General features: G+C 44.0%; 1 protein-coding gene across 1 annotated transcript in view; it reads right to left on the reverse strand.

Annotated features, from left to right (window-relative positions):
* Window positions 1-308: 308 nt before the first annotated feature.
* Window positions 309-23,784, reverse strand: part of LOC141105509 (uncharacterized) — a 157,249-nt gene continuing 133,773 nt past the window's right edge. Inside the window, exons 6-8 of the mRNA XM_073595367.1 lie at window positions 20,143-20,162; window positions 3,900-3,921; window positions 309-2,710 (exon numbers count right to left, since the gene is read on the reverse strand). Of these exons, the coding sequence (XP_073451468.1) occupies window positions 2,604-2,710; window positions 3,900-3,921; window positions 20,143-20,162 (149 nt within the window). The 3' untranslated portion in view covers window positions 309-2,603. The remainder of the gene's footprint in view (window positions 2,711-3,899; window positions 3,922-20,142; window positions 20,163-23,784) is intronic.

The raw sequence follows: 23,784 nt of genomic DNA on the forward strand, positions 1-23,784 counted from the left end.
AAAGCAGTATTTTCTGCATTTACACATTAGAATTGCAGGGAATATAGCCTGGAAACATTTACATAGTTACATAGAAGGTGAGGTTGAAAAAGACACAAGTCCATCAAGTCCAACCTATGTGATTTGATTTTGCCCATTCACAAAAAACAATATACAAGCAGTTTCAATAGAATAAGCTCTGTGTTTCTTTTAAATAACCCAAAGAGTCTTCTGACTTCTCTCATCATCCACTGAACCCTTCCTTCTTCCTATCACCATTTATAGAATAAGAAAAAATAAATAAAAAGATAAATAATAAGAACAAGAAAAAAATATAAAGATGTCTGTATTAGGTGCTACAAAACATGAGATATTTGTCCATGGAAAACAGTAGTTCAGTATATTGAGACAATTAGCTATTATAAGTGCATGGTATGATCCAGAAATGGGTTTATTCCTTCCATGTGCTTTTTCCTTTACCATAAGATATTCACATGTCTTAATCCAAAACATATCTCAAAAATTAAACAACATATTCCTCATTTCAGGACAGTGAGAAAACCATAAAATCATTTCATGATGTTCCAACATCCAAACCTGCTGGTGTATAGTGCAAATGTAGCCTCATGGAACCAATTTAATCCAAACTACAAGCAGCTGTTTGCAGGTTTTTGGCCATCATCAGTGCAGTGTATGGACATCATGGCTTCCATGGAGTAGGACTTGGGACCCAACGAGACAGTATAACCATCCGGGTATAGTGAGAAGGGACTAAAGGAACCAAATCCAAAAATATCAGTACAATGCACGGTGGAGCCATCTTTAATATTAGGCTATATAATTTGATTTCTTTAGCTTATTCTCACCATAATCTGTATGGTTTTACTGTCTCTTTACCATACTGATAACTAAGCTGGAGGGTTTCACAAGCTTATTGTTCCATAAACCAAATTTGAGATTAAGGTTCAGATTGGTATCACACAGTTCATACTTTATTACCACAAATGTACATCACTCTGAAAAACTGTGTTCACATCCATGCTGAATGCAGGAGGTCCATTAGTTTGTCCATTCACCAACCACTGTCCCATAAATTGTCTCTAGGCCTGCAGGGACAGGTTGCGTGTGCTGAGTAGGGGTTGGGAACAGCTGGTTAAATGGGAAGAAGGAAGATAAGTCAACAGGACAAGTTAGGTGTGACAGACTCACCCGGGATAGAGGCTATTGGAGGGGACTGAACGCTAGCCTCTTGCCAACAGATTATGGGCCCTGGCATTTGGGGGAATGGTGCTCTCTGTGAGCTGTATGCCTGGGGACCCTGGGGTTGGTGTTACTTTGGATTCAGCTCCATGTCCCCTCAAAACACACAGACTCTGGGGACCCTGTATTTGCCATAGTAGCAATAGTGACTGATTCATACTGTTGGGACTCATACTGTGAGAAGATGCTAATGTCATCAACTCCACTCACCTGTCTGATGTCAGCTATAATGTGTTTAATGTAAATGAGTTTAGTCTGGCTTACCACAGGTTCTAAGGGTATTCAACTCATTGTTGTTTGTTCTAATTAACCCTGTGTTGATGTTTATGGTAATGTGTGTTAATTGAATGAGCTGATCACATTAGCCACCAGCACTGGCTAGGAGACGAACAGTCTAGGCTGAGGAGGGGGGAGATTGTTGTTTGTATTGTTAATTGTAATTAGCTCCTGCTATTGTGTTTATACTACTGTGTGAAGCTTGGTGCCCACAAGTCTGTCCTACAGGTCATGTCTCTGAGTCATCTGGTCTGGGTAAATTTTGTAGTAAATTAGCTAATGTTAATTAGGTTAGCTTTGAGTCATCCTGCTGTATAAATTTGTGTGAGATCTCAAATAAAGAGTTAGTCCTGATGTACTCCAAGACTGGTGTTGTCTAGTTCTTGGGGGTTCCTACAGCCAGATCCATTGGACTCGTTTTCCAGAACTTAGGAAGCGGTATACTGACGGAAGCACTCAAGCGGAGTGTGGGATGTTCCGTGACATCAGGTTAATAAAAGATGGTGGTAGACGGGCCTCCTCTACTGCAACACACTCTTAGGCAACATAGTGGGGCACGGTCTTGTATGGCTCTTCCATGTTACTGGCCTCAAGAGAGAAAACTATTATTATCCAAGAGTATTAAGCTAATGAACTGTCATGCATGCCATGCCAATAGTTCTTCTCATAATCCCTTGTACAAGGAAGAGTAGACCTTCTGAAGGATAACACTGAAGAATAAAGGCAGCTGTTGTCTTGTTTTCACTTCCAAGATATCGTCAATTTGGGGCCATGCTTTGCAGCCATGTGGCTATCCATCTGAAAAAGTAAGACCGCCATGGCCGCCATGTCAATCCCCCCCATGATCCGTTGAGTCATGAAGCTGATATGGTGTAGTCACATTACTGCTTTGCAGGAGGATTTAGCTGCCTACAAAGCTGTGTATGGCGTTTTTTTTTTTTTTGCAAGAGTTCCTCTTTACTGTAGACACAGGTTGGTGGCTTAAGGGTGCAAAGTAGCAGCTCCATCTGCCCCGGAGTTTGAAGCAGCCAAGGTTTGGCTGATAGGAGTGATGTCTGAGTCTCAGTTGGGGTGCCGGTGCTTGGAGTTCAGGGGGCGTACTCAGCACTTTGTAATGGATCCGTCTCTTCCATGGGGAAGCTCAGTTCTTTCTGGTTATCTTGGGTTGTGGGTGACGTGACAACGAACCCTAAACCTGTACAGAAGAGTAGAAGAGACGTAGAATAAGGTGAGAATGGGTGGATTCAAATGATAAGTCAATGAAATCTTTGTGGAAATCTTTGGGAATAAAAAAGACAGTGTTGTCCTTGACATGCTTTTTAAAGCAGGTCGATCATCCTGACCTAGGCTTCTGTGCCCAAAAAAGTCATGGATCAAGAACAAGCATGCAGCAAGTGAAGTCTAAAACGGCTGTCCTGCATGCTTTACATAAATTAGTGGCTGAATAATGAAAGAAAGAAATGGGATGACAGTCTGTCAGCCAAGTCAGTACTTGCAGCTCTTTTTTTCCATCCTCACAGGCTCCCTTTAATTTGTAGCCCCCACATAACATATATGTGTGGCAGCAAAAGGGCGGGCATTAATGCCCACACACCGCACACGCGCGTCACTGGGCGGGAAAAGTTTCTGTGCTGAGAGTGCGCTCACCAGCACAAAGACAGCTCCCAGTCCCCACTAATGATCAGTAGCCGAACGGACTGGCTCCTGGTCATGTGACCACTGTGACAGCCAATCACAGTGCTCAGGTGATCACCAATCCTTTCTACCCCCCCAGGCTTTCAGAACTTTTTAAAGGGACACCGGAGTGGGTGGGAAGGGGTTAAAGTGACAAAAAGAGAGCTGCTAGCAGGTATGGAGGGCATCAGCTTTCGTTTCCATCTTCTATGGCCAAATGCCACCCATGCTGAACGTGCGAATCTCCACCACTTCTCTTACTGGCCCCTCTGACCTCAGGCACATTCCTACTGGCTAAGAAAGTGTCCCAATATATTGCTGGGCCAATAGGAGTGTGCGGGGGAAGGAGGGAGCAGGCTACCTGAGGTACCTATTCAGAACAGCTGACCTTTGGCCATGGTGTCGGTACCCCCTGAGGGTCATGCATGGAAGGAAATGACTAAAGTCCAACTGAACTTTCGGTTTCAGTCAACTAAATACATTCTGGAGACAGCAAGACAAAAGATGTCCAAAGCCTTTCAGGTGTCCAAAGCAGAGAAGGACCTTTGCCCTGTGTGTGGAAGCAGCGGCCTCTCTGCAGATACACCTCATGCTGAGTCAGAACACTCAGGGGTAAGGCTTTGGAAATGCAGGCCGGAAGTCCAATGTCTATCTGGCTGCTCATCTCTATCTGTGGTTTCAATCGTTGGAAGATGTTTGGATTGTCTTACCTGAACTCTCAGGCAGAGGTTTCTGGAGAGAAAGGGAAAAAGGAAAAGATTTTAGCAAATTGTTTGTTATTACGAGTTTATAAGAATTCTATTTTTAGAAATTGCACTGAAAATGTAAGGAAAACAGTTATTGGTTATCACTGAAATCTCCACCTTAAAGAGCCCATCACCAGACAATTAGTTTCAACAAAAACCTTCCAATAACACGATAGGAGCATTTATTGTATTTGATGTTATTTAGCTGTAAAGCGACCCTTGTGTAGATGTCCAGAAGCCCTGAGATTGCTTATGGGTGCCGCCATCTTTGATGTGATGTCAGAACTGTCCCCCAAGTGACAACCCATAGGATTCCTCTTCGGTCCCCCCCCCCCCCCGGCAAGATTATGTAATGAGGTGAAGGGAGATAGGAAGGAGCTGGGCCAGCACAGACAGTAATTGGGCACTCCCAGAAGAGGAGAGAGTTACAAAGGAGAGAGAGGACTGTGCTAGGGAATTGACTGGAGCAGATATATATACAGTCAGGTCCATAAATATTGGGACATGGACACAATTCTACTCTTTTTAGCTCTATACACCACCACAATGGATTTGAAATGAAATGAACAAGATGTGCTTAACTGCAGACTTTCAGCTTTAATTTGAGGGGATTTACATCCAAATCAGGTGAAAGGTGTAGGAATTACAACAGTTTGTATATGTGCCTCCCACTCTTTAACCACTTCAGCCCCGGAAGGATTTACCCCCTTCCTGACCAGAGCACTTTTTACAATTTGGCACTGCGTCGCTTTAACTGCTAATTGCGCGGTCATGCAATGCTGTACCCAAACGAAATTTGCGTCCTTTTCTTCCCACAAATAGAGCTTTCTTTTGATGGTATTTGATCACCTCTGCCATTTTTATTTTTTGCGCTATACACGGAAAAAGACCGAACATTTTGAAAAAAAATGATATTTTCTACTTTTTGTTATAAAAAAAATCCAATAAACTCAATTTTAGTCATACATTTAGGCCAAAATGTATTCGGCCACATGTCTTTGGTAAAGAAAATGTCAATAAGCGTATATTTATTGGTTTGCGCAAAAGTTATAGCGCCTACAAACTAGGGTACATTTTCTGGAATTTACACAGCTTTTAGTTTATGACTGCCTATGTCATTTCTTGAGGTGCTAAAATGGCAGGGCAGTACAAAACCCCCACAAATTACCCCATTTTGGAAAGTAGACACCCCAAGGAATTTGCTGAGAGGCATGTTGAGCCCATTGAATATTCATTTTTTTTGTCCCAAGTGATTGAATAATGACAAAAAAAAAAAAAATTACAAAAAGTTGTCACTAAATGATATATTGCTCACACAGGTCATGGGCATATGTGGAATTGCACCCCAAAATATATTCAGCTGCTTCTCCTGAGTACGGGGATACCACATGTGTGGGACTTTTTGGGAGCCTAGCCGCGTACGGGACCCCGAAAACCAATCACCGCCTTCAGGATTTCTAAGGGTGTAAATTTTTGATTTTACTCCTCACTACCTATCACAGTTTTGAAGGCCATAAAATGCGTAGATGGCATAAAACCCCCCCAAATGACCCCATTTTGGAAAGTAGACACCCCAAGCTATTTGCTTTGAGGCATGTTGAGTCCATGGAATATTTTATATTTTGACACAAGTTGCGGGAATGTGACAAATTTTTTTTTTTTTTTTGCACAAAGTTGTCACTAAATGATATATTGCTCACACAGGCCATGGGCATATGTGGAATTGCACCCCAAAATACATTTAGCTGCTTCTCCTGAGTATGGGGATACCACATGTGTGGGACTTTTTAGGAGCCTAGCTGCGTACGGGGCCCCGAAAACCAATCACCGCCTTCAGGATTTCTAAGGGTGTAAATTTTTGATTTCACTCTTCACTGCCTATCACAGTTTCGGAGGCCATGGAATGCCCAGGTGGCACAACCCCCCCCCCAAATGACCCCATTTTGGAAAGTAGACACCCCAAGCTATTTGCTGAGAGGCATGGTGAGTATTTTGCAGCTCTCGTTTGTTTTTGAAAATGAAGAAAGACAAGAAAAAAAAATTTTTTTTTGCTTTTTTCAATTTTCAAAACTTTGTGACAAAAAGTGAGGTCTGCAAAATACTCACTATACCTCTCAGCAAATAGCTTGGGGTGTCTACTTTCCAAAATGGGGTCATTTGGGGGGGTTTTGAACTGTCCTGGCATTTTATGCACAACATTTAGAAGCTTATGTCACACATCACCCACTCTTCTAACCACTTGAAGACAAAGCCCTTTCTGACACTTTTTGATTACATGAAAAAATTATTTTGAACTCACTTTGAACCCCCAAACATTATATATTTTTTTAAAACAAATGCCCTACAGATTAAAATGGTGGGTGTTTAATTTTTTTTTTTCACACAGTATTTGCGCAGCAATTTTTCAATCGCATTTTTTGGGGAAAAAACACACTTTTTAAAATTTTAATGCACTAAAACACACTATAATGCCCAAATGTTTGATGAAATAAAAAAGATGATCTTAGGCCGAGTACATGGATACCAAACATGACATGCTTTAAAATTGCGCACAAATGTGCAGTGGCAATAAAATTAATACATTTTTAAAGGCCTTTAAAAGCCTTTACAGGTTACCACTTTAGATTTACAGAGGGAGTCTACTGCTAAAATTACTGCCCTCGATCTGACCTTCGCGGTGATACCTCACATGCATGGTGCAATTGCTGTTTACATTTGACGCCAGACCGACGCTTGCGTTCGCCTTAGCGAGAGAGCAGGGGGGACAGGGGTGCTTTTTTTTTTCTTTATTATTTTTTTTTGCTTTTTTATCTTATTTTTAAACTGTTCCTTTCATTTTTTTTTTAAATCATTTTTATTGTTATCTCAGGGAATGTAAATATCCCCTATGATAGCAATAGGTAGTGACAGGTACTCTTTTTTGAAAAAATTGGGGTCTATTAGACCCTAGATCTCTCCTCTGCCCTCTGACCACACCAAGATCGGTGTGATAAAATGCTTTCCCAATTTCCCAATGGCGCTGTTTACATCCGGCGAAATCTAAGTCATGAAATGCTCGTAGCTTCCGGTTTCTTAGGCCATAGAGATGTTTGGAGCCACTCTGGTCTCTGATCAGCTCTATGGTCAACTGGCTGAATCACCGGCTGCATTCTCAGGTTCCCTGTTGAGACAGGAGAGCCAGAGAAAAACATGGAAGACGGTGGGGGGGCATTCCCTCCCACTGCTTGTAAAAGCAGTCTAGAGGCTAATTAGCCACTAGGATTGCTTTTACATGAAAGCCGACCGCTGGCTGAAAAGAATGATACCAAGATGATACCTAAACCTGCAGGCATCATTCTGGTATAACCATTCAAAGTCGTGAATGGCGTACCTGAAGACAAAAAAATGGTTAACAATAAAACACAGTAAATGGTAAAGTATAAAAAAATTGCATACCTGAAAAGCAAACATGATAAAACATAATAACAATAAAACATTGCAGAATAGAATACAGTAAAAAAGAGCAGAACAATAGAGAGAGAGAATAGAGAGAGAGAGAACAATAAAACGACAATGGACTTGTGTCTTTTTTCAACCTCACCTACTATGTAACTATGTAACTATGACAACTATTTTTTTTTATTTTATATTTTTGTTTGTGTTTTTTTTTTTTTTTTTTTTACACTTTTTTTGTAACTAACTTTTATAACTGTAACCGGTTCCAGGTTCGGGTCTTTCACAATGCGATGGAATCTTGGGAGACCCTGTAAAAGTCTGTGCAATGCTGTACCCTACGCTAATACTCAACTAGTGAATGGTAGCGTTCAAAACATTCACCAATGCAAAGACCAGGATTGTCAGGATAGGAGGGACAATAATAGCGGGTGTCACGCCTATATCCGCGCTTGCTGCAGACACAACATCTTTTTTGGGGGGGTTCGTTGGGTAGGGGTACTCGGGAGGACATAAAGAAAATGCCTCTCGTGCAGCCGACTGCATTTGGTTGGGGATGTGAATGGGGGAAGTACGGGCGCTGCAGAAGTGGTCGGTTCCCAATTAGGATTGGCGAATGCAGCAGGAAGGGCATTATGGGCACGACGGGCCTGTGTTTGTCTTCTTCTTGGTGGCAGCGGGACACTACTTGTGCTTGTCACCTCACCAGCTTGAACTGCACTTATGGGACTCGCCACGTCACCAAGTGTTACTGCAGTGCTGGTTTGGCTACGACCGGGGTGTACTAGGCCGCTGGTGCTTGCCAGTTCACCAAAACGCTACCAAAAAAACTGTTAGCGATCGCAGGGATCAGGCCTGACTCTGCGAACGCTGCAGTTATGTGTTTAGTGTTTTGTAAGTGACAGTGATCGATCGATACTGCACTTGGGTGGGCTGGGCTGGGCCGGGCGGAGGGGCAAAACGCAGGTGCTAGCAGGTATCTGGGCTGATCCCACTAATACTGCGTTTTTGGGAACCCTAAACTGCTGGGGACGCTAGTATAGATCTGATCGGATCAGATATTGATCCGATCAGATACTATACCACTAAGGGAGGCGTACGGTGCGTGCGTGGGTGTTCGCGGTACTGGCACTAATCTGACGCTGCCTGGGGCGACGCATATCACCGCCGGGCGATCAGGGGGCTAAACCTTTATTCGGTAATAAACGGCGGGTGCCCTGACACTATAAAAAATAAACAAACTAACCAGCGTCACCCGTAACGGTTATACGGTGATCAGTGGTGAAAGGGTTAACTAGGGGGCAATCAAGGGGTTAAAACCTTTATTAGGTAGTATATGGGGGTCCCTGTCGCTATAAAACGCTGACGGCGAACCTAAATATTTACCTCACTAACTAGCGTCACCAGCGACACTAATACAGCGATCAGAAAAATGATTGCAACCGAGGATCTCCCAGCTCTTTTCAGATTTATGGAAGTGGAGCCTATCCAGGTTCCGGACTGGCTTCAGTTCCTCCCTCGTTCATCTGGAAGATCGGGTCCTTTAAGACCTCGTGACCCTCTGCCACCACGCCAGCAAAGGAACAGGCGCAGACACCGGTCGGCATCGGGTGGAGAACTACGTGAGTAGGCCTATGGCCGTCCATCCCTGTCCAGCCACAACTTCTCATAGTTATACAGGTGACCCCTAGTCCATGAGGGTAGCCAAAGTTTTCTAGGCACTCATCCCTGTTTTTTAGAGGGGAGACCAGGCAGAAGGCGGCACACTAGGCGCAGACTTTTCCCTCTCTCTTACTATCAGACATGCCAGTCCCAGAGCCGGCCAGAGCAGAATCCCCAAGATAGACTCCCCTGAGAGGTGCAGCAAGACAAGAGGCTCTTAGATCTGTCTCCACCTGAGACACTATTTGTCCTAAATGTCACGGAGCTATTGACATATACAGTTTACAGAGGTGGAATCCCCCCGGAACTTATTAAAACCCACCCTCACGGACAGAGGAACATTGCTCTACTTTCACAGGGACAGGAAGCGACATTTACGCTACAAACCACCGTCTATACAGAACTGACGTGAAGGAATGTGACCACTACAAGTGATCCAAAACTGCTTTTCCTTATGGGGGTAGGGGGAGAAACCTAACTGCTAAGTCTGTGCTTCCGGTTCCGCGACAGTTGGAGATCCCTTTGATGCGGCTTGGGAGATGGTAAACTGCCCACAAGCTCCAAACCTAGTCCCGCACACGGAACCTGTACTTCCTTGGGGTATACCCATATCTTATTTTATGTTATTCTATTTTGTTTCATGCTATCTAATTGTCTTTATAATCTAGGTACATTTCATTGATCTCCACACCAAGTACATTTCACCATGCTGTAAAGTAGATGATGTTGTCTCAATGATATGTAACGCTGGGCAGGGATGGAATAGTTAACTCTCACTGTTTAACTTGTTGAAGTCATTTGTTCTACAACACTGCTTTTGTGTTTAGTTATATTAATCTCATTTTTAGCCCCTGTTATTACATACCTCATACACGTTTATAACACCAGAATGTCCGATCACATTATTTTCAATGGTATGTTGCACAATTATTGATGGCCGGGGTTGGATGGAGGAATTCGGGGACTTGTCTCCCCCGACCCTGCCTATTCAACAGCCCACATAGGGCTGCGCTCCGCTATCTTGTTGATAACCGCATACCGCATGCACAAATAAACACCATAGATAGCCGGGGGTGGAAGGGGAGGCTCGGGGGCTCACCTCCCGGCCCTGTCTATCCACCGTCCCACATAGGACAGCGCTCCATTCCCAGTGTAACGTCTGGGGAGCGTAATAGCCTATTTGGCTAATTTAGTAATTGCACTAAGCTGCACTCTCTAGTGTTAGCTTCTAAATTTTCTCTTTTACTCCTTCCTGAGTTTTCTCACTTTCTCCTACTGAACCTGCTCTACACCCCCTTTACTCCCCCCGCCCCTTACCTCCTCCCCCACCCCCTCCTTATTATCTACCCCTCGAACATCAATATACCCAACACGATTATGGCCTCCATAAACTTAGTATCACTAAACGTGAAAGGCCTAAACACACCAGAGAAAAGACGTATGCTGACTAATGACATGAGACGCATGGGTGCTGATATTGTTTTTTTGCAGGAGACCCACTTTAGAGAAGGCTCTCTGCCGACGCTTCAGAACAGATTTTTCCCGGTGGTCTATCACTCAAAGTACACAGAGGCTAAATCTAGAGGGGTTTCCATTCTAATTTCGTCTAAAATCCCATGGTCACTTACAGAAGTGAAATAGGACAAGGAAGGTAGATTCCTCTTCCTAAAGGGAAAAATCGGGGACACAAAAGTAACCCTAGCTAATCTGTACGTTCCCAACACACACCAAGACATATTCCTCAAACGACACCTAGACCTACTATCGCAATTCTCGGAGGGACAGTTGATCTTGGGAGGTGACCTGAACGTTCCCCTTTCCTCTATGGAGGATACTTCCACTGGAAAATCCTCAACCTCGCATGATTTGCACAAACGTATTGGTACGACGTTACACAATTCACAACTGATAGACGCTTGGCGTCTTTTTCATCCGGGGGAGAAGGACTTTACTTTTTTTTCTAAACCACACCAGACGTACTCCAGAATCGATTATTTCCTGATTCCTCACAGAGACTTGCAGGCGATTAAAGAAGCCACTATAGGCTCAATTACATGGTCGGACCATGCCCCGATCACACTGTGGTACGTTCTCCCAGATCTGAGGTCAACACAGAGACCACCGTGGAGGGACTTTTGAAGGACCCTGAAGTCTTAGCTGAGGTAACCAAGGAAATAGGTCACTATTTTACCTCTAATACCACCCCTGACTGTGACATCGGGCTAGTGTGGGAAGCGCACAAAACCGTTATTAGGGGGATACTTATCAAACACGGTTCACGACTCAAAAAGCAAAGGATTGCACAATTGAATAATTTGCTAAAGAAATTAGAAACATTAGAAGAGCGTCATAAACAGACACCCACCAAACAACTGGAAATAGAACTAGACTCAGTCCGAACGCAGATTACTGACCTCCTACGATATAAGGCGAAAGCGGCAATACAAATTAGCAAAAGGAAAAATTACGAATCGGGTAACAAATGCGGGAGGCTTCTAGCCCAATCGTTACGAGAACAAAGAATGGCCTCATATATACCCCACATTATGTCCCCTACGGGTCGGAAGGCCTCTCTACCCCAACAAATGCAGGAGTTTAGTTCCTTCTACACCTCTCTATACAATTTAAAGGAGATGCAAACCCTCCCCGAAAACACAATGGATTACATATCATCCTCCCTAATGCCGACCCTCCCAGATGATGCAAAATCAATATTAGAGGACCCCATCACGTTGAACGAACTACAAATTGCATTAAAAAATACGAAATTGGGTAAAGCACCAGGCCCAGATGGACTTACAATTCCTTATTATAAGACCCTACTCCCTTCTCTAGGTCAACACCTGGTCAGACTTTATAACAACCTAGGCTCAGGGGGGAAGTTTCATAAATCCACGCTACAGGCACAAATCTCTGTTATACCAAAAGAGGGTAAAGATCCAGGTCAATGCGGGTCCTATCGCCCGATTTCCCTTTTGAACACAGATCTAAAACTTTTTACAAAGATCATCGCCACCAGATTACAACACCTCACCTCACTCATACACCTAGACCAAGTAGGCTTCGTCCCGACTAGGAAGGCTAGGGACAACACGATTAAAGTCCTTAACCTACTGCATATAGCTAATAGTACCAAATCCCCATGCATCTTACTCGGAACAGACGCCGAAAAGGCGTTCAACCGGGTCAGCTGGAGGTTCATGTTTGCAACGCTGAAACACATAGGACTAGGAGACAAAATGTTACATTGGATCTCCGCAATTTATTCAGACCCAACAGCCAGAGTAAGAGCGAACGGGGTAATCTCGGAAGCTTTCCCAATTAAAAATGGGACCCGTCAAGGCTGCCCCTTATCACCTCTACTCTTCGCGCTATCCCTGGAACCTTTCCTATGCCATATTAGATTGAATCCAGACATCACAGGAGTAGAAGTAGATAAAAAACAATATAAAGTTTCTGCATATGCTGACGACTTGATGTTCTCCCTCACGAACCCAACCATCTCTCTCCCCAATCTTATGAAAGAATTTTACATCTATGGTCAATTGGCCAATCTAAGAATTAATTTTAGTAAGTCTGAAGCGATGGGACTGGGAATTCCACAACCACAACTCACACAACTTCAAAATAGTTTCCACCTGAAATGGACTACTACAGCCCTGAAATACCTGGGTACACACATACCTCCGACATTTTCCCAATTGTTTAAGCTTAACTTCCCACCCCTACTAAAAAAAGTCCAACAAATGCTAGATAAATGGAATGGGGGGCTCCACTCCTGGTTTGGACTTTGTAACATCCTCAAAATGACAATCCTACCCAAATTCTTGTATCTCCTACAGACTATTCCAATACATATACCCGCAGACTACTTTAACCAAATAAGATCAATATTCACTAAATTTCTTTGGGCAGGGAAAAAAACGCGACTTCACAGGAAGATCCTTTCGTTGCCCAAACGATACGGAGGTCTGGCAATGCCTGAACTTCAGACTTACTACAGAGCAACACATCTAGGTAGGCTTATCGACTGGTGCCGACATACAACCACTAAACTGTGGACGCAACTTGAACAAGCACAAAGCAAGACTCCTATACACAGAATCCCCTGGTGTTAAACTGCCCTCCCAACAGGCCTCAAGCACCACCCGTTAATAGGTAACACGGCGTGTCTGTGCTCATCTGATTGACTCATCTTCTCTCTTCTCTCGTAATTCACCACTTAAGCCCATACTAGGTAACCCTTTATTTGAACCAGGAATGGGTGATGGGAGGTTTCGGGAACTGAAGGAGGAGGGACTATTCCAAGCCTCACACTTCAGCAATAGGGGTAGGTGGAAGACTATCACAGAGTTGTCCGACCCAGAAGGACAGTTCCGTCTGGACTTTTTGAGAGCATCACAGCTCCATCACTTTCTCAGCAGTATATCACCACCTAATGACACTGATCAAAACCTCACACTTATGGAAGACCTTTGCTCGGGAACGGGGCCCTTACTACATTCATTATCTTTAACTTATAGTATGTTAATCACTCCAGCGGAGGAATACAAATTACAGGGCCTCTCCAAATGGGGAAAAGAACTAAACTGTCAGTTCACCACCAGCAAAAAACAACACATCCTGCAGTTCACCCATAAATCCTCACTATGTACCAAGATACAAGAAACAAATTACAAAATCCTTACTCATTGGTACTGAACCCCAGCATTGCTTAACACAATATTCCCCTCGTCGTCAGATATATGTTGGAGATGTCAGGAAAGAAAAGGCACACTCCTCCATATTTTCTGGTCCTGTTCTCGGATCCAGAACTTCTGGAGAGAAGTCCGTCAGTTAACGCAAAAATTTACAGACCGTGTTGTACCAGATGACCCGGCATATTTTCTTTCACATGCTAACGACACCCCCACACGGATTTACAAGAAATCAGTTGTACGTCACTTGCTAGACGCAGCAAAATCTTGTATCCCACTCCTATGGAAGTCCACCCAAACACCAACCATAGCCCTATGGCTCCAAAAGGTGGAGGAAATAAATCAGATGGAGGACTTAATCCTCACAAGCCAAAACAGACAGGAAACGTACACCAAAACTTGGCAATTATGGAATGTGTTCAAGTATTCAGAAGAAGGACAGACACTTTGAGGCCGGTGAGGTCATAATACACTCTGTTTTTGAGGAATAATTGCAGTTAAACGCAAACAAATACACATACTCATGAATCATTATTTAGATCCCCAGCCCCTTCCCCTCCCCCGTGTGTACACTCCCCCCTCCCTCATACCCTCCCCCCCCCGCCTTTTTTCTTTCTGACCCTGTCTATACCCATTTTACCCTACTAATCTGTTCTTTTTCTCACTAGATATTCTTTTATCCTCTCAAAATAATAAAATAAATAGGGAGCCGTTCAAACCGGGACCATGTACCCCTGTAGTTCTGCAATCACATTCAAGGCACACTGACAGATGGAGGACCAGCGGAGGGAACGATATAGATGGCCTCATAGTTATATGTCAGAAACTATGTTGTGATAAATAATCTGTAAGCCATCAGTGCCGTAATATTTTTCTCTGCCTCCCAAGCTTATAGAAAAGTGACGCCATGTTATTTCATTTCGCATCAATGTGCGTTACATATTGTTTCCATACTTATGTATGTATTGTTGTTGAATGTAATCACATTATTGCTGTATATCCCGGGGAACCGGTTTTCTAATATAAATAAATAATTAAAAAAAAAAAAAAAGAAAAATGATCGCTTAGTGACACTGGCGACAGGGGGTGATCAAGGGGTTAAAACTTTATTAGGGGGGGTTAGGGGGTACCCTAGACCTAAAGGGGGCTAACACTAACTGTCCCACCACACTAACTGTCATAAACTGGCACCATGCAGTAATCAGAAAAAGGGGGGGGGGTGTGATTGGGGGGTGATCGGGGGGCGATCGGGGGGGGGGATCGGGGGTGTAAAGTATGCCTGGCATGTTCTACTGTGAGGTGTAGTGTTGTGCAACTCACTCAGATGTCTTCTCTCCTCGGCACCGGAACGGAAACTGCCGAGCCGAGGAGAGATGACATCACATCCTCTGCCTCTGTGTACTACACAGAGGCAGGGGACGATTCCCATTGGCTGGGAACGATCGCGAGGGGGGGGCCACAAATGGATGGCCTCCCCCTCATCTCTGATCGCTGCCAGACCAAAGCCGACCGCCTCGGGTACCAGGTACGTGATTTTGCCTGCCCATGCCATTCTGCCGCAGTATATCTGCGTTAGGCGGTCGGCAACTGGTTAAGGGACCAAAAGTAATGGGACAGATTAACAATCATCCATCAAACTTTCACTTTTTAATACTCGGTTTCAAATCCTTTGCAGTCAATTACATCCTGAAGTCTGGAACACATAGACATCACCAGACGCTGGGTTTCATCCCTGGTGATGCTCTGCCAGGCCTTTACTACAACTGTCTTCAGTTCCTGCTTGTTCTTGGGGCATTTTCCCTTCAGTTTTGTCTTCAGCAAGTGAAATGCATGCTCAATCGGATTCAGGTCAGGTGATTGACTTGGCCATTGCATAACATTCCACTTCTTTCCCTTAAAAAACTCTTTGGTTGCTTTTGCAGTATGCTTCGGGTCATTGTCCATCTGCACTGTGAAGAGCCGTCCAATGAGTTCTGAAGCATTTTGATTAATATGAGCCGATAATATTGTCCGAAACACTTCAGAATTCATCCTGCTGCTTTTGTCAGCATTCACATCATCAATAAATACAAGAGAACCAGTTCCATTGACAGCCATACATGCCCACGCCATGACACTACCACCACCATGCTTCACTGATGAGGTGGTATGCTTTGGATCATGAGCAGTTCCTTTCCTTCTCCATACTCTTCTCTTCCCATCACTCTGGTACAAGTTGATCTTGGTCTCATCTGTCCATAGGATGTTGTTCCAGAACTGTGATGGCTTTTTTAGATGTTGTTTGGCAAACTCTAATCCGGCCTTCTTGTTTTTGAGGCTCACCAATGGTTTACATCTTGTGGTGAACCCTCTGTATTCACTCTGGTGAAGTCTTCTCTTGATTGTTGACTTTGACACACATACACCTACCTCCTGGAGAGTGTTCTTGATCTGGCCAACTGTTGTGAAGGGTGTTTTCTTCACCAGGGAAAGAATTCTTCGGTCATCCACCACAGTTGTTTTCCGTGGTCTTCCGGGTCTTTTGGTGTTGCTGAGCTCACCGGGGCGTTCTTTCTTTTTAAGGATGTTCCAAACAGTTGATTTGGCCACACCTAATGTTCTTGCTATCTCTCTGATGGGTTTGTTTTGTTTTTTCAGCCTAATGATGGCTTGCTTCACTGATAGTGACAGCTCTTTAGATCTCATATTGATAGTTGACAGCAACAGATTCCAAATGCAAATAGCACACTTGAAATGAACTCTGGACCTTTTATCTGCTCCTTGTAAATGGGATAATGAGGGAATAACACACACCTGGCCATGGAACAGCTGAGAAGCCAATTGTCCCATTACTTTTGGTCCCTTAAAAAGTGGGAGGCACAAACTGTTGTAATTCCTACACTGTTCACCTGATTTGGATGTAAATCCTCTCAAATTAAATCTGAAAGTCTGCAGTTAAAGCACATCTTGTTCATTTAATTTCAAATCCATTGTGGTGTATAGAGCCAAAAAGATTAGAATTATGTCCATGTCCCAATATTTATGGACCTGACTATATATATATATATATATATATATATATATATATATATACTGTGTAGATAGATACAGTATATAGATAGATACAGGGAGCGCAGTTCAGGCACCTCCAGCACAGAATGTATGTACTGGCAAAGGGGGATGGGAAGTGCTGAAGGGTCTATTGATGCTGACTGCTGGGGGATCTACTATTGCCAGCAGGGATCTTTTGTTGCTGGGGCAGATCTATTGTTGCTGGGGGGTGTATTGTGTTCCTGGGGATGTCTACTGTTGCTGGGGGAGGGGTCTATTGTTACATAGTTACATAGTAGGTGAGGTTGAAAAAAGACACAAGTCCATCAAGCCCAACCTATATGTGTGATTATATGTCAGTATTACATTGTATATCCCTGTATGTTGTGGTCATTCAGGAGATTATTTAATAGTTTCTTGAAGCTATCAATGCTCCCCGCTGAGACCACCGCCTGTGGAAGGGAATTCCACATCCTTGCCGCTCTTACAGTAAAGAACCCTCTACATAGTTTAAGGTTAAACCTCTTTTCTTCTAATTTAAATGAGTGGCCACGAGTCTTGTTAAACTCCCTTCTGCGAAAAAGTTTTCTCCCTATTGTGGGGTCACCAGTCTGGTATTTGTATATTGTGGGGTCACCAGTCCGGTATTTATATATTGTGGGGTCACCAGTCCGGTATTTATATATTGTGGGGTCACCAGTCCGGTATTTATATATTGTGGGGTCACCAGTCCAGTATTTATATATTGTGGGGTCACCAGTCCGGTATTTATATATTGTGGGGTCACCAGTCCGGTATTTATATATTGTGGGGTCACCAGTCCGGTATTTATATATTGTGGGGTCACCAGTCCGGTATTTGTATATTGTGGGGTCACCAGTCCGGTATTTATATATTGTGGGGTCACCAGTCCGGTATTTATATATTGTGGGGTCACCAGTCCGGTATTTGTATATTGTGGGGTCACCAGTCCGGTATTTGTATATTGTGGGGTCACCAGTCCGGTATTTGTATATTGTGGGGTCACCAGTCCGGTATTTGTATATTGTGGGGTCACCAGTCCGGTATTTGTATATTGTGGGATCACCAGTGCGGTATTTGTATATTGTGGGGTCACCAGTCCGGTATTTATATATTGTGGGGTCACCAGTCCGGTATTTGTATATTGTGGGGTCACCAGTCCGGTATTTATATATTGTGGGGTCACCAGTCCGGTATTTGTATATTGTGGGGTCACCAGTCCGGTATTTATATATTGTGGGGTCACCAGTCCGGTATTTATACAATGAAATCATATCCCCTCTCAAGCGTCTCTTCTCCAGAGAGGATAAGTTCAGAGCTCACAACCTTTCCTCATAACTAAGATCCTCCAGACCCTTTATTAGCTTTGTTGCCCTTCTTTGTACTCGCTCCATTTCCAGTACATCCCTCCTGAGGACTGGTGCCCAGAACTGGACAGCATACTCCAGGTGCGGCCGGACCAGAGTCTTGTAGAGCGGGAGAATTATCGTTTTATCTCTGGAGTTGATCCCCCTTTTAATGCCAATATTCTGTTTGCTTTGTTAGCAGCAGCTTGGCATTGCATGTCATTGCTGAGCCTATCATCTACTAGGACCCCCAGGTCCTTTTCCATCCTAGATCCCCCCAGAGGTGCTACATTGGCTTTTCTCCAATCAGCTGGTACCATTCCAGTCAATAGACTGTCAGTAAAAATTAGGAACAACGGTCTGGCAATCACCTGACTGAGTTCCCTAAGTACCCTCGGATACAAGCCATCTGGTCCCGGTGATTTATTAATGTTAAGTTTCCCAAGTCTAATTTTAATTCCGTCCTCTGTTAACCATGTAGGTGCTTCCTGTGTTGTGTCCTGAGGATAAACACTGCAGTTTTGGTTACTGAAGCCCCCCGATTCACTCGTGAAGACTGAGGAGAAGAATAAATTCAATACCTCTGCCATCTCCCCATCCTTTGTAACCAGATGTCCTTCCTCATTCTTTATGGGGCCAATATGGTCTGTCCTCCCTTTTTTACTGTTTACATACTTAAAGAATTTCTTGGGATTTTTTTTTGCTCTCCTCCGCTATGTGTCTTTCATGTTCTCTCTTAGCCATCCTAATTGCACCCTTACGTTTCTTGTTGCATTCTTTATAAAGTCTGAATGCTGATGATGATCCCTCAACCTTGTATTTTTTGAAGGCCTTCTCCTTTGCTTTTATATGCATTTTTACATTGGAGTTAAGCCATCCAGGACTTTTGTTCGCTCTTTTAAAAAATGTTCCCATTGGGATGCACTGGCTAATGCCCTTATTTATTGAAAAGGGAATTTTTTGGAATGATGGACTTTATAGGCATAACACAACAATTGCTATTGGAATTTTTTACAAAATTTATTACAAGATTAAAATACAAAAACACATACAAAAATTTGCATATTTAAAAAAAAAATACCTATGAGCATAGTGATCATACTATCAAAAGAGTCAAGATGGATAATTAATCGATCAAATAACCAAATAATGTACTTATATAACAATTATCCAGCAACCAGACGGTATATCATATATGTCTCAGCTCGACTTGCTCTACATGTTACGCGTTCAATAACGCTTCATCAGGAGCTTGGCGTGTTATTTCCAAAAAACGGAGGGTAGAATATAACTGGATTGAGCGGGGAATAATATCCTATTCCTTGGTTACTGACCAAAGGATGGAAGGAGAGTGAGCTTCTTTGTCCTATTAGGGTAATCTATTGCTAAACACACTGGAATGACTGCTGGTGTTCACAAAACATTCAGGGATACCCAGCTGTGGAATAGGGAAGAACTGGAAAACTTCCAATGTGAGAAAACCAGTAATCCAGAGAGGAATAGGTGTTCCCTAGTGAAAATCTTAAGGGTAGATGTTCCTCACATTGCCTGCTCAGAGATATAGCACCACAACGGGTAAAGCAGCCTTTACCCAGCATGGTGCTATCTCTCTGCCAATTGACCTGTGATCACTGTTCCCTAAATTGCCCCGTATTTCCACATCTGTGATCAGGTCTGTATTGTTGGTAATCAGTAGATCCAGTAATGTTTTATTTCTAGTTGGTGCGTCTACCATCTGACCCATGTATATAGTGTATATGTATATAGTGTATGTGTATATAGTATAGATGTATATACTGTATGTGTATACAAGTATATGGTGTATGTGTGTATGTATATAGTGTATGTGTATATAGTATATAGTGTGTATGTATATACTGTATGTGTATATATGTATATGGGTTTCCCTGCATTGGGCGGAGGTGACCGGTGCACTCAGGTAAGTTGAAGGAAAATCCCACTAATCAGGGGCCCTCACATCTCCTGATATTTATTGGGACTCCGGAGGAAGAATCTTACCTTGATCTTAGCCATACAACCTGGAAAACAAAGAAAAGAAGATTTTCAGAAATGGACTTACAATGTATACAGCGAGTAATGATCTCTCTGACACCCGGCTATGGATGAAACTTTCTATCACTTCTTTTCTGACTCTCACATTTTAAAATGACTTCACTTGTTTGGATGTCATTGTCAGCCAAGGTTCCTCCAGAGCGGGGTTTCCAAAGTTTCTAAGCAAAGGGTCACTTTACTGCCCTTCAACCTTTAGAGGTCCGAATTATGGGCTAAAAAAGTATCCCAGTGTCAGTGGGAGGAATAGTGCCCCATCATTGGTATCAGTGGGAGGAATAGTGCCCCATCATTGGTATCAGTGGGAGGAATAGTGTCCCATCATTGGTATCAGTGGGAGGAATAGTGCCCCATCATTGGTGTCAGTGGGAGGAATAGTGTCCCATCATTGGTATCAGTGGGAGGAATAGTGCCCCATCATTGGTATCAGTGGGAGGAATAGTGTCCCATCATTGGTGTCAGTGTGAGGAATAGTGCCCCATCATTGGTGTCAGTGGGAGGAATAGTGCCCCATCATTGGTATCAGTGGGAGGAATAGTGTCCCATCATTGGTATCAGTGGGAGGAATAGTGTCCCATCATTGGTATCAGTGGGAGGAATAGTGCCCCATCATTGGTATCAGTGGGAGGAATAGTGTCCCATCATTGTTATCAGTGGGAGGAATAGTGCCCCATCATTGGTATCAGTGGGAGGAATAGTGCCCCATCATTGGTATCAGTGGGAGGAATAGTGTCCCATCATTGGTATCAGTAGGAGGAATAGTGTTCCATCATTGGTGTCAGTGGGAGGAATAATGCCCCATCATTGGTATCAGTGGGAGGAATAGTGTCCCATCATTGGTATCAGTGGGAGGAATAGTGCCCCATCATTGGTATCAGTGGGAGGAATAGTGCCCCATCATTGGTGTCGGTGGGAGGAATAGTGTCCCATCATTGGTAGCAGTGGGAGGAATAGTGCCCCATCATTGGTGTCAGTGGGAGGAATAGTGCCCCATCATTGGTATCAGTGGGAGGAATAGTGCCCCATCATTGGTGTCGGTGGGAGGAATAGTGTCCCATCATTGGTAGCAGTGGGAGGAATAGTGTCCCATCATTGGTGTCAGTGGGAGGAATAGTGTCCCATCATTGGTATCAGTGGGAGGAATAGTGTCCCATCATTGGTGTCAGTGGGAGGAATAGTGCCCCATCATTGGTATCAGTGGGAGGAATAGTGTCCCATCAGTGGGAGGAATAGTGCCCCATCATTGGTATCAGTGGGAGGAATAGTGCCCCATCATTGGTGTCGGTGGGAGGAATAGTGTCCCATCATTGGTATCAGTGGGAGGAATAGTGTCCCATCATTGGTGTCAGTGGAGGAATAGTGTCCCATCATTGGTGTCAGTGGGAGGAATAGTGCCCCATCATTGGTGTCAGTGGGAGGAATAGTGTCCCATCATTGGTATCAGTGAGAGGAATAGTGCCCCATCGTTGGTGTCAGTGGGAGGAATAGTGCCCCATCATTGGTGTCAGTGAGAGGAATAGTGCCCCATCATTGGTGTCAGTGGGAGGAATAGTGTCCCATCATTGGTGTCAGTGGGAGGAATAGTGCCCCATCATTGGTATCAGTGGGAGGAATAGTGCCCCATCATTGGTGTCAGTGGGAGGAATAGTGTCCCATCATTGGTGTCAGTGGGAGGAATAGTGCCCCATCATTGGTATCAGTGGGAGGAATAGTGTCCCATCATTGGTGTCAGTGGGGAGGAATAATGCCCCATCATTGGTGTCAGTGGGGAGGAATAGTGCCCCATCATTGGTGTCAGTGGGAGGATTAGTGTCCCATCATTGGTATCAGTGGGAGGAATAGTGCCCCATCATTAGTATCAGTGGGAGGAATAGTGTCCCATCATTGGTATCAGTGGGAGGAATAGTGCCCCATCATTGGTGTCAGTGGGAGGAATAGTGTCCCATCATTGGTATCAGTGGGAGGAATAGTGTCCCATCATTGGTATCAGTGGGAGGAATAGTGTCCCATCATTGGTGTCAGTGGGAGGAATAGTGCCCCATCATTGGTATCAGTGGGAGGAATAGTGCCCCATCATTGGTATCAGTGGGAGGAATAGTGCCCCATTATTGGTGTCAGTGGGAGGATTAGTGTATCATTGTTGCTGACAGTGGGAGGGGGGGAGTAACCCAACGGCCAGATAAAAGCAGGCAAAGGGCCACAGTTGGGAGACCCCGGCTCCGGAGGTTTCTAGGGGTTGCCCTTCATGATGACTTCATAGTTCCAAGACAATCACTGGACAAAGCCAACAGAATGACACCAATGATCTTTTTAGCTGTCTGTAGGGCCTCACATGAGGGAAGTAGAACCACTGCAAGGGAACAAACCTGTCCGGCTGCATGTTATGTTTTAGGTGGGCAGTTGGGGGGAATTTGGACCACAGTTCATCTGCCTATTTTTACCACCCCCTTGCTGTCCATGTAATCAGGGCCAAAGAGTTGGTTTTAGCAGGGTTCCCCGAGATCTGGAAATGATTTTAGGGGTTCCTCTGGGATAAGGTTGGGAAAGGCTGGTATAGATGAAGGGAAGGTTCCTATTCCATCCAATATCATTCAGTTCAAAGCAGATTGCATCGGGGATGATAAATACTATCAGAGTAACATCGAATAATTCATAAAATCACAATGTATGGAGGGAGTGATGATTGTCAGCTTGCTCTGCTCTCCTGATATGGACTACAAACAGGTCTCCCTCATCTCCATTACATGGGGTGGAGGGAATTGTAGTTTATACGAGGGCAAAGCATATAGCTAGCTCAACGGGTATTTTTCTGTACTTGATGAAAATATTTTTAGCCTGAAAAAAGAAAACTAAGGCCGCCAGTACTTCTAAGGACTGGTAAGCTGAAATATATTTCATTTTTGTTATAGGGTTTGGATATCCTTTTGTTTTTAAATGTTTTCTTGTCTAAATAAAGGAAATTCCTGCAATAGACCTCTCTAGTAAGCAATGCCTCATCTCTCCACCGGAGGGCAGTATTCAGATCCAGATCTATGGCTGTACCTGCAATAGACCTCTCTAGTAAGCAATGCCTCATCTCTCCACCGGAGGGCAGTATTCAGATCCAGATCTATGACTGTACCTGCAATAGACCTCTCTAGTAAGCAATGCCTCATCTCTCCACCGGAGGGCAGTATTCAGATCCAGATCTATGACTGTACCTGCAATAGACCTCTCTAGTAAGCAATGCCTCATCTCTCCACCGGAGGGCAGTATTCAGATCCAGATCTATGACTGTACCTGCAATAGACCTCTCTAGTAAGCAATGCCTCATCTCTCCACTGGAGGGCAGTATTCAGATCCAGATCTATGACTATATCAGCAATAGACCTCTCTAGTAAGCAATGCCTCATCTCTCCACCGGAGGGCAGTATTCAGATCCAGATCTATGGCTGTACCTGCAATAGACCTCTCTAGTAAGCAATGCCTCATCTCTCCACCGGAGGGCAGTATTCAGATCCAGATCTATGACTGTACCTGCAATAGACCTCTCTAGTAAGCAATGCCTCATCTCTCCACCGGAGGGCAGTATTCAGATCCAGATCTATGACT

The sequence above is a fragment of the Aquarana catesbeiana genome, linkage group LG08, assembly GCF_042186555.1.
Source record: "Aquarana catesbeiana isolate 2022-GZ linkage group LG08, ASM4218655v1, whole genome shotgun sequence".
Taxonomy (NCBI): Eukaryota; Metazoa; Chordata; class Amphibia; order Anura; family Ranidae; genus Aquarana; species Aquarana catesbeiana.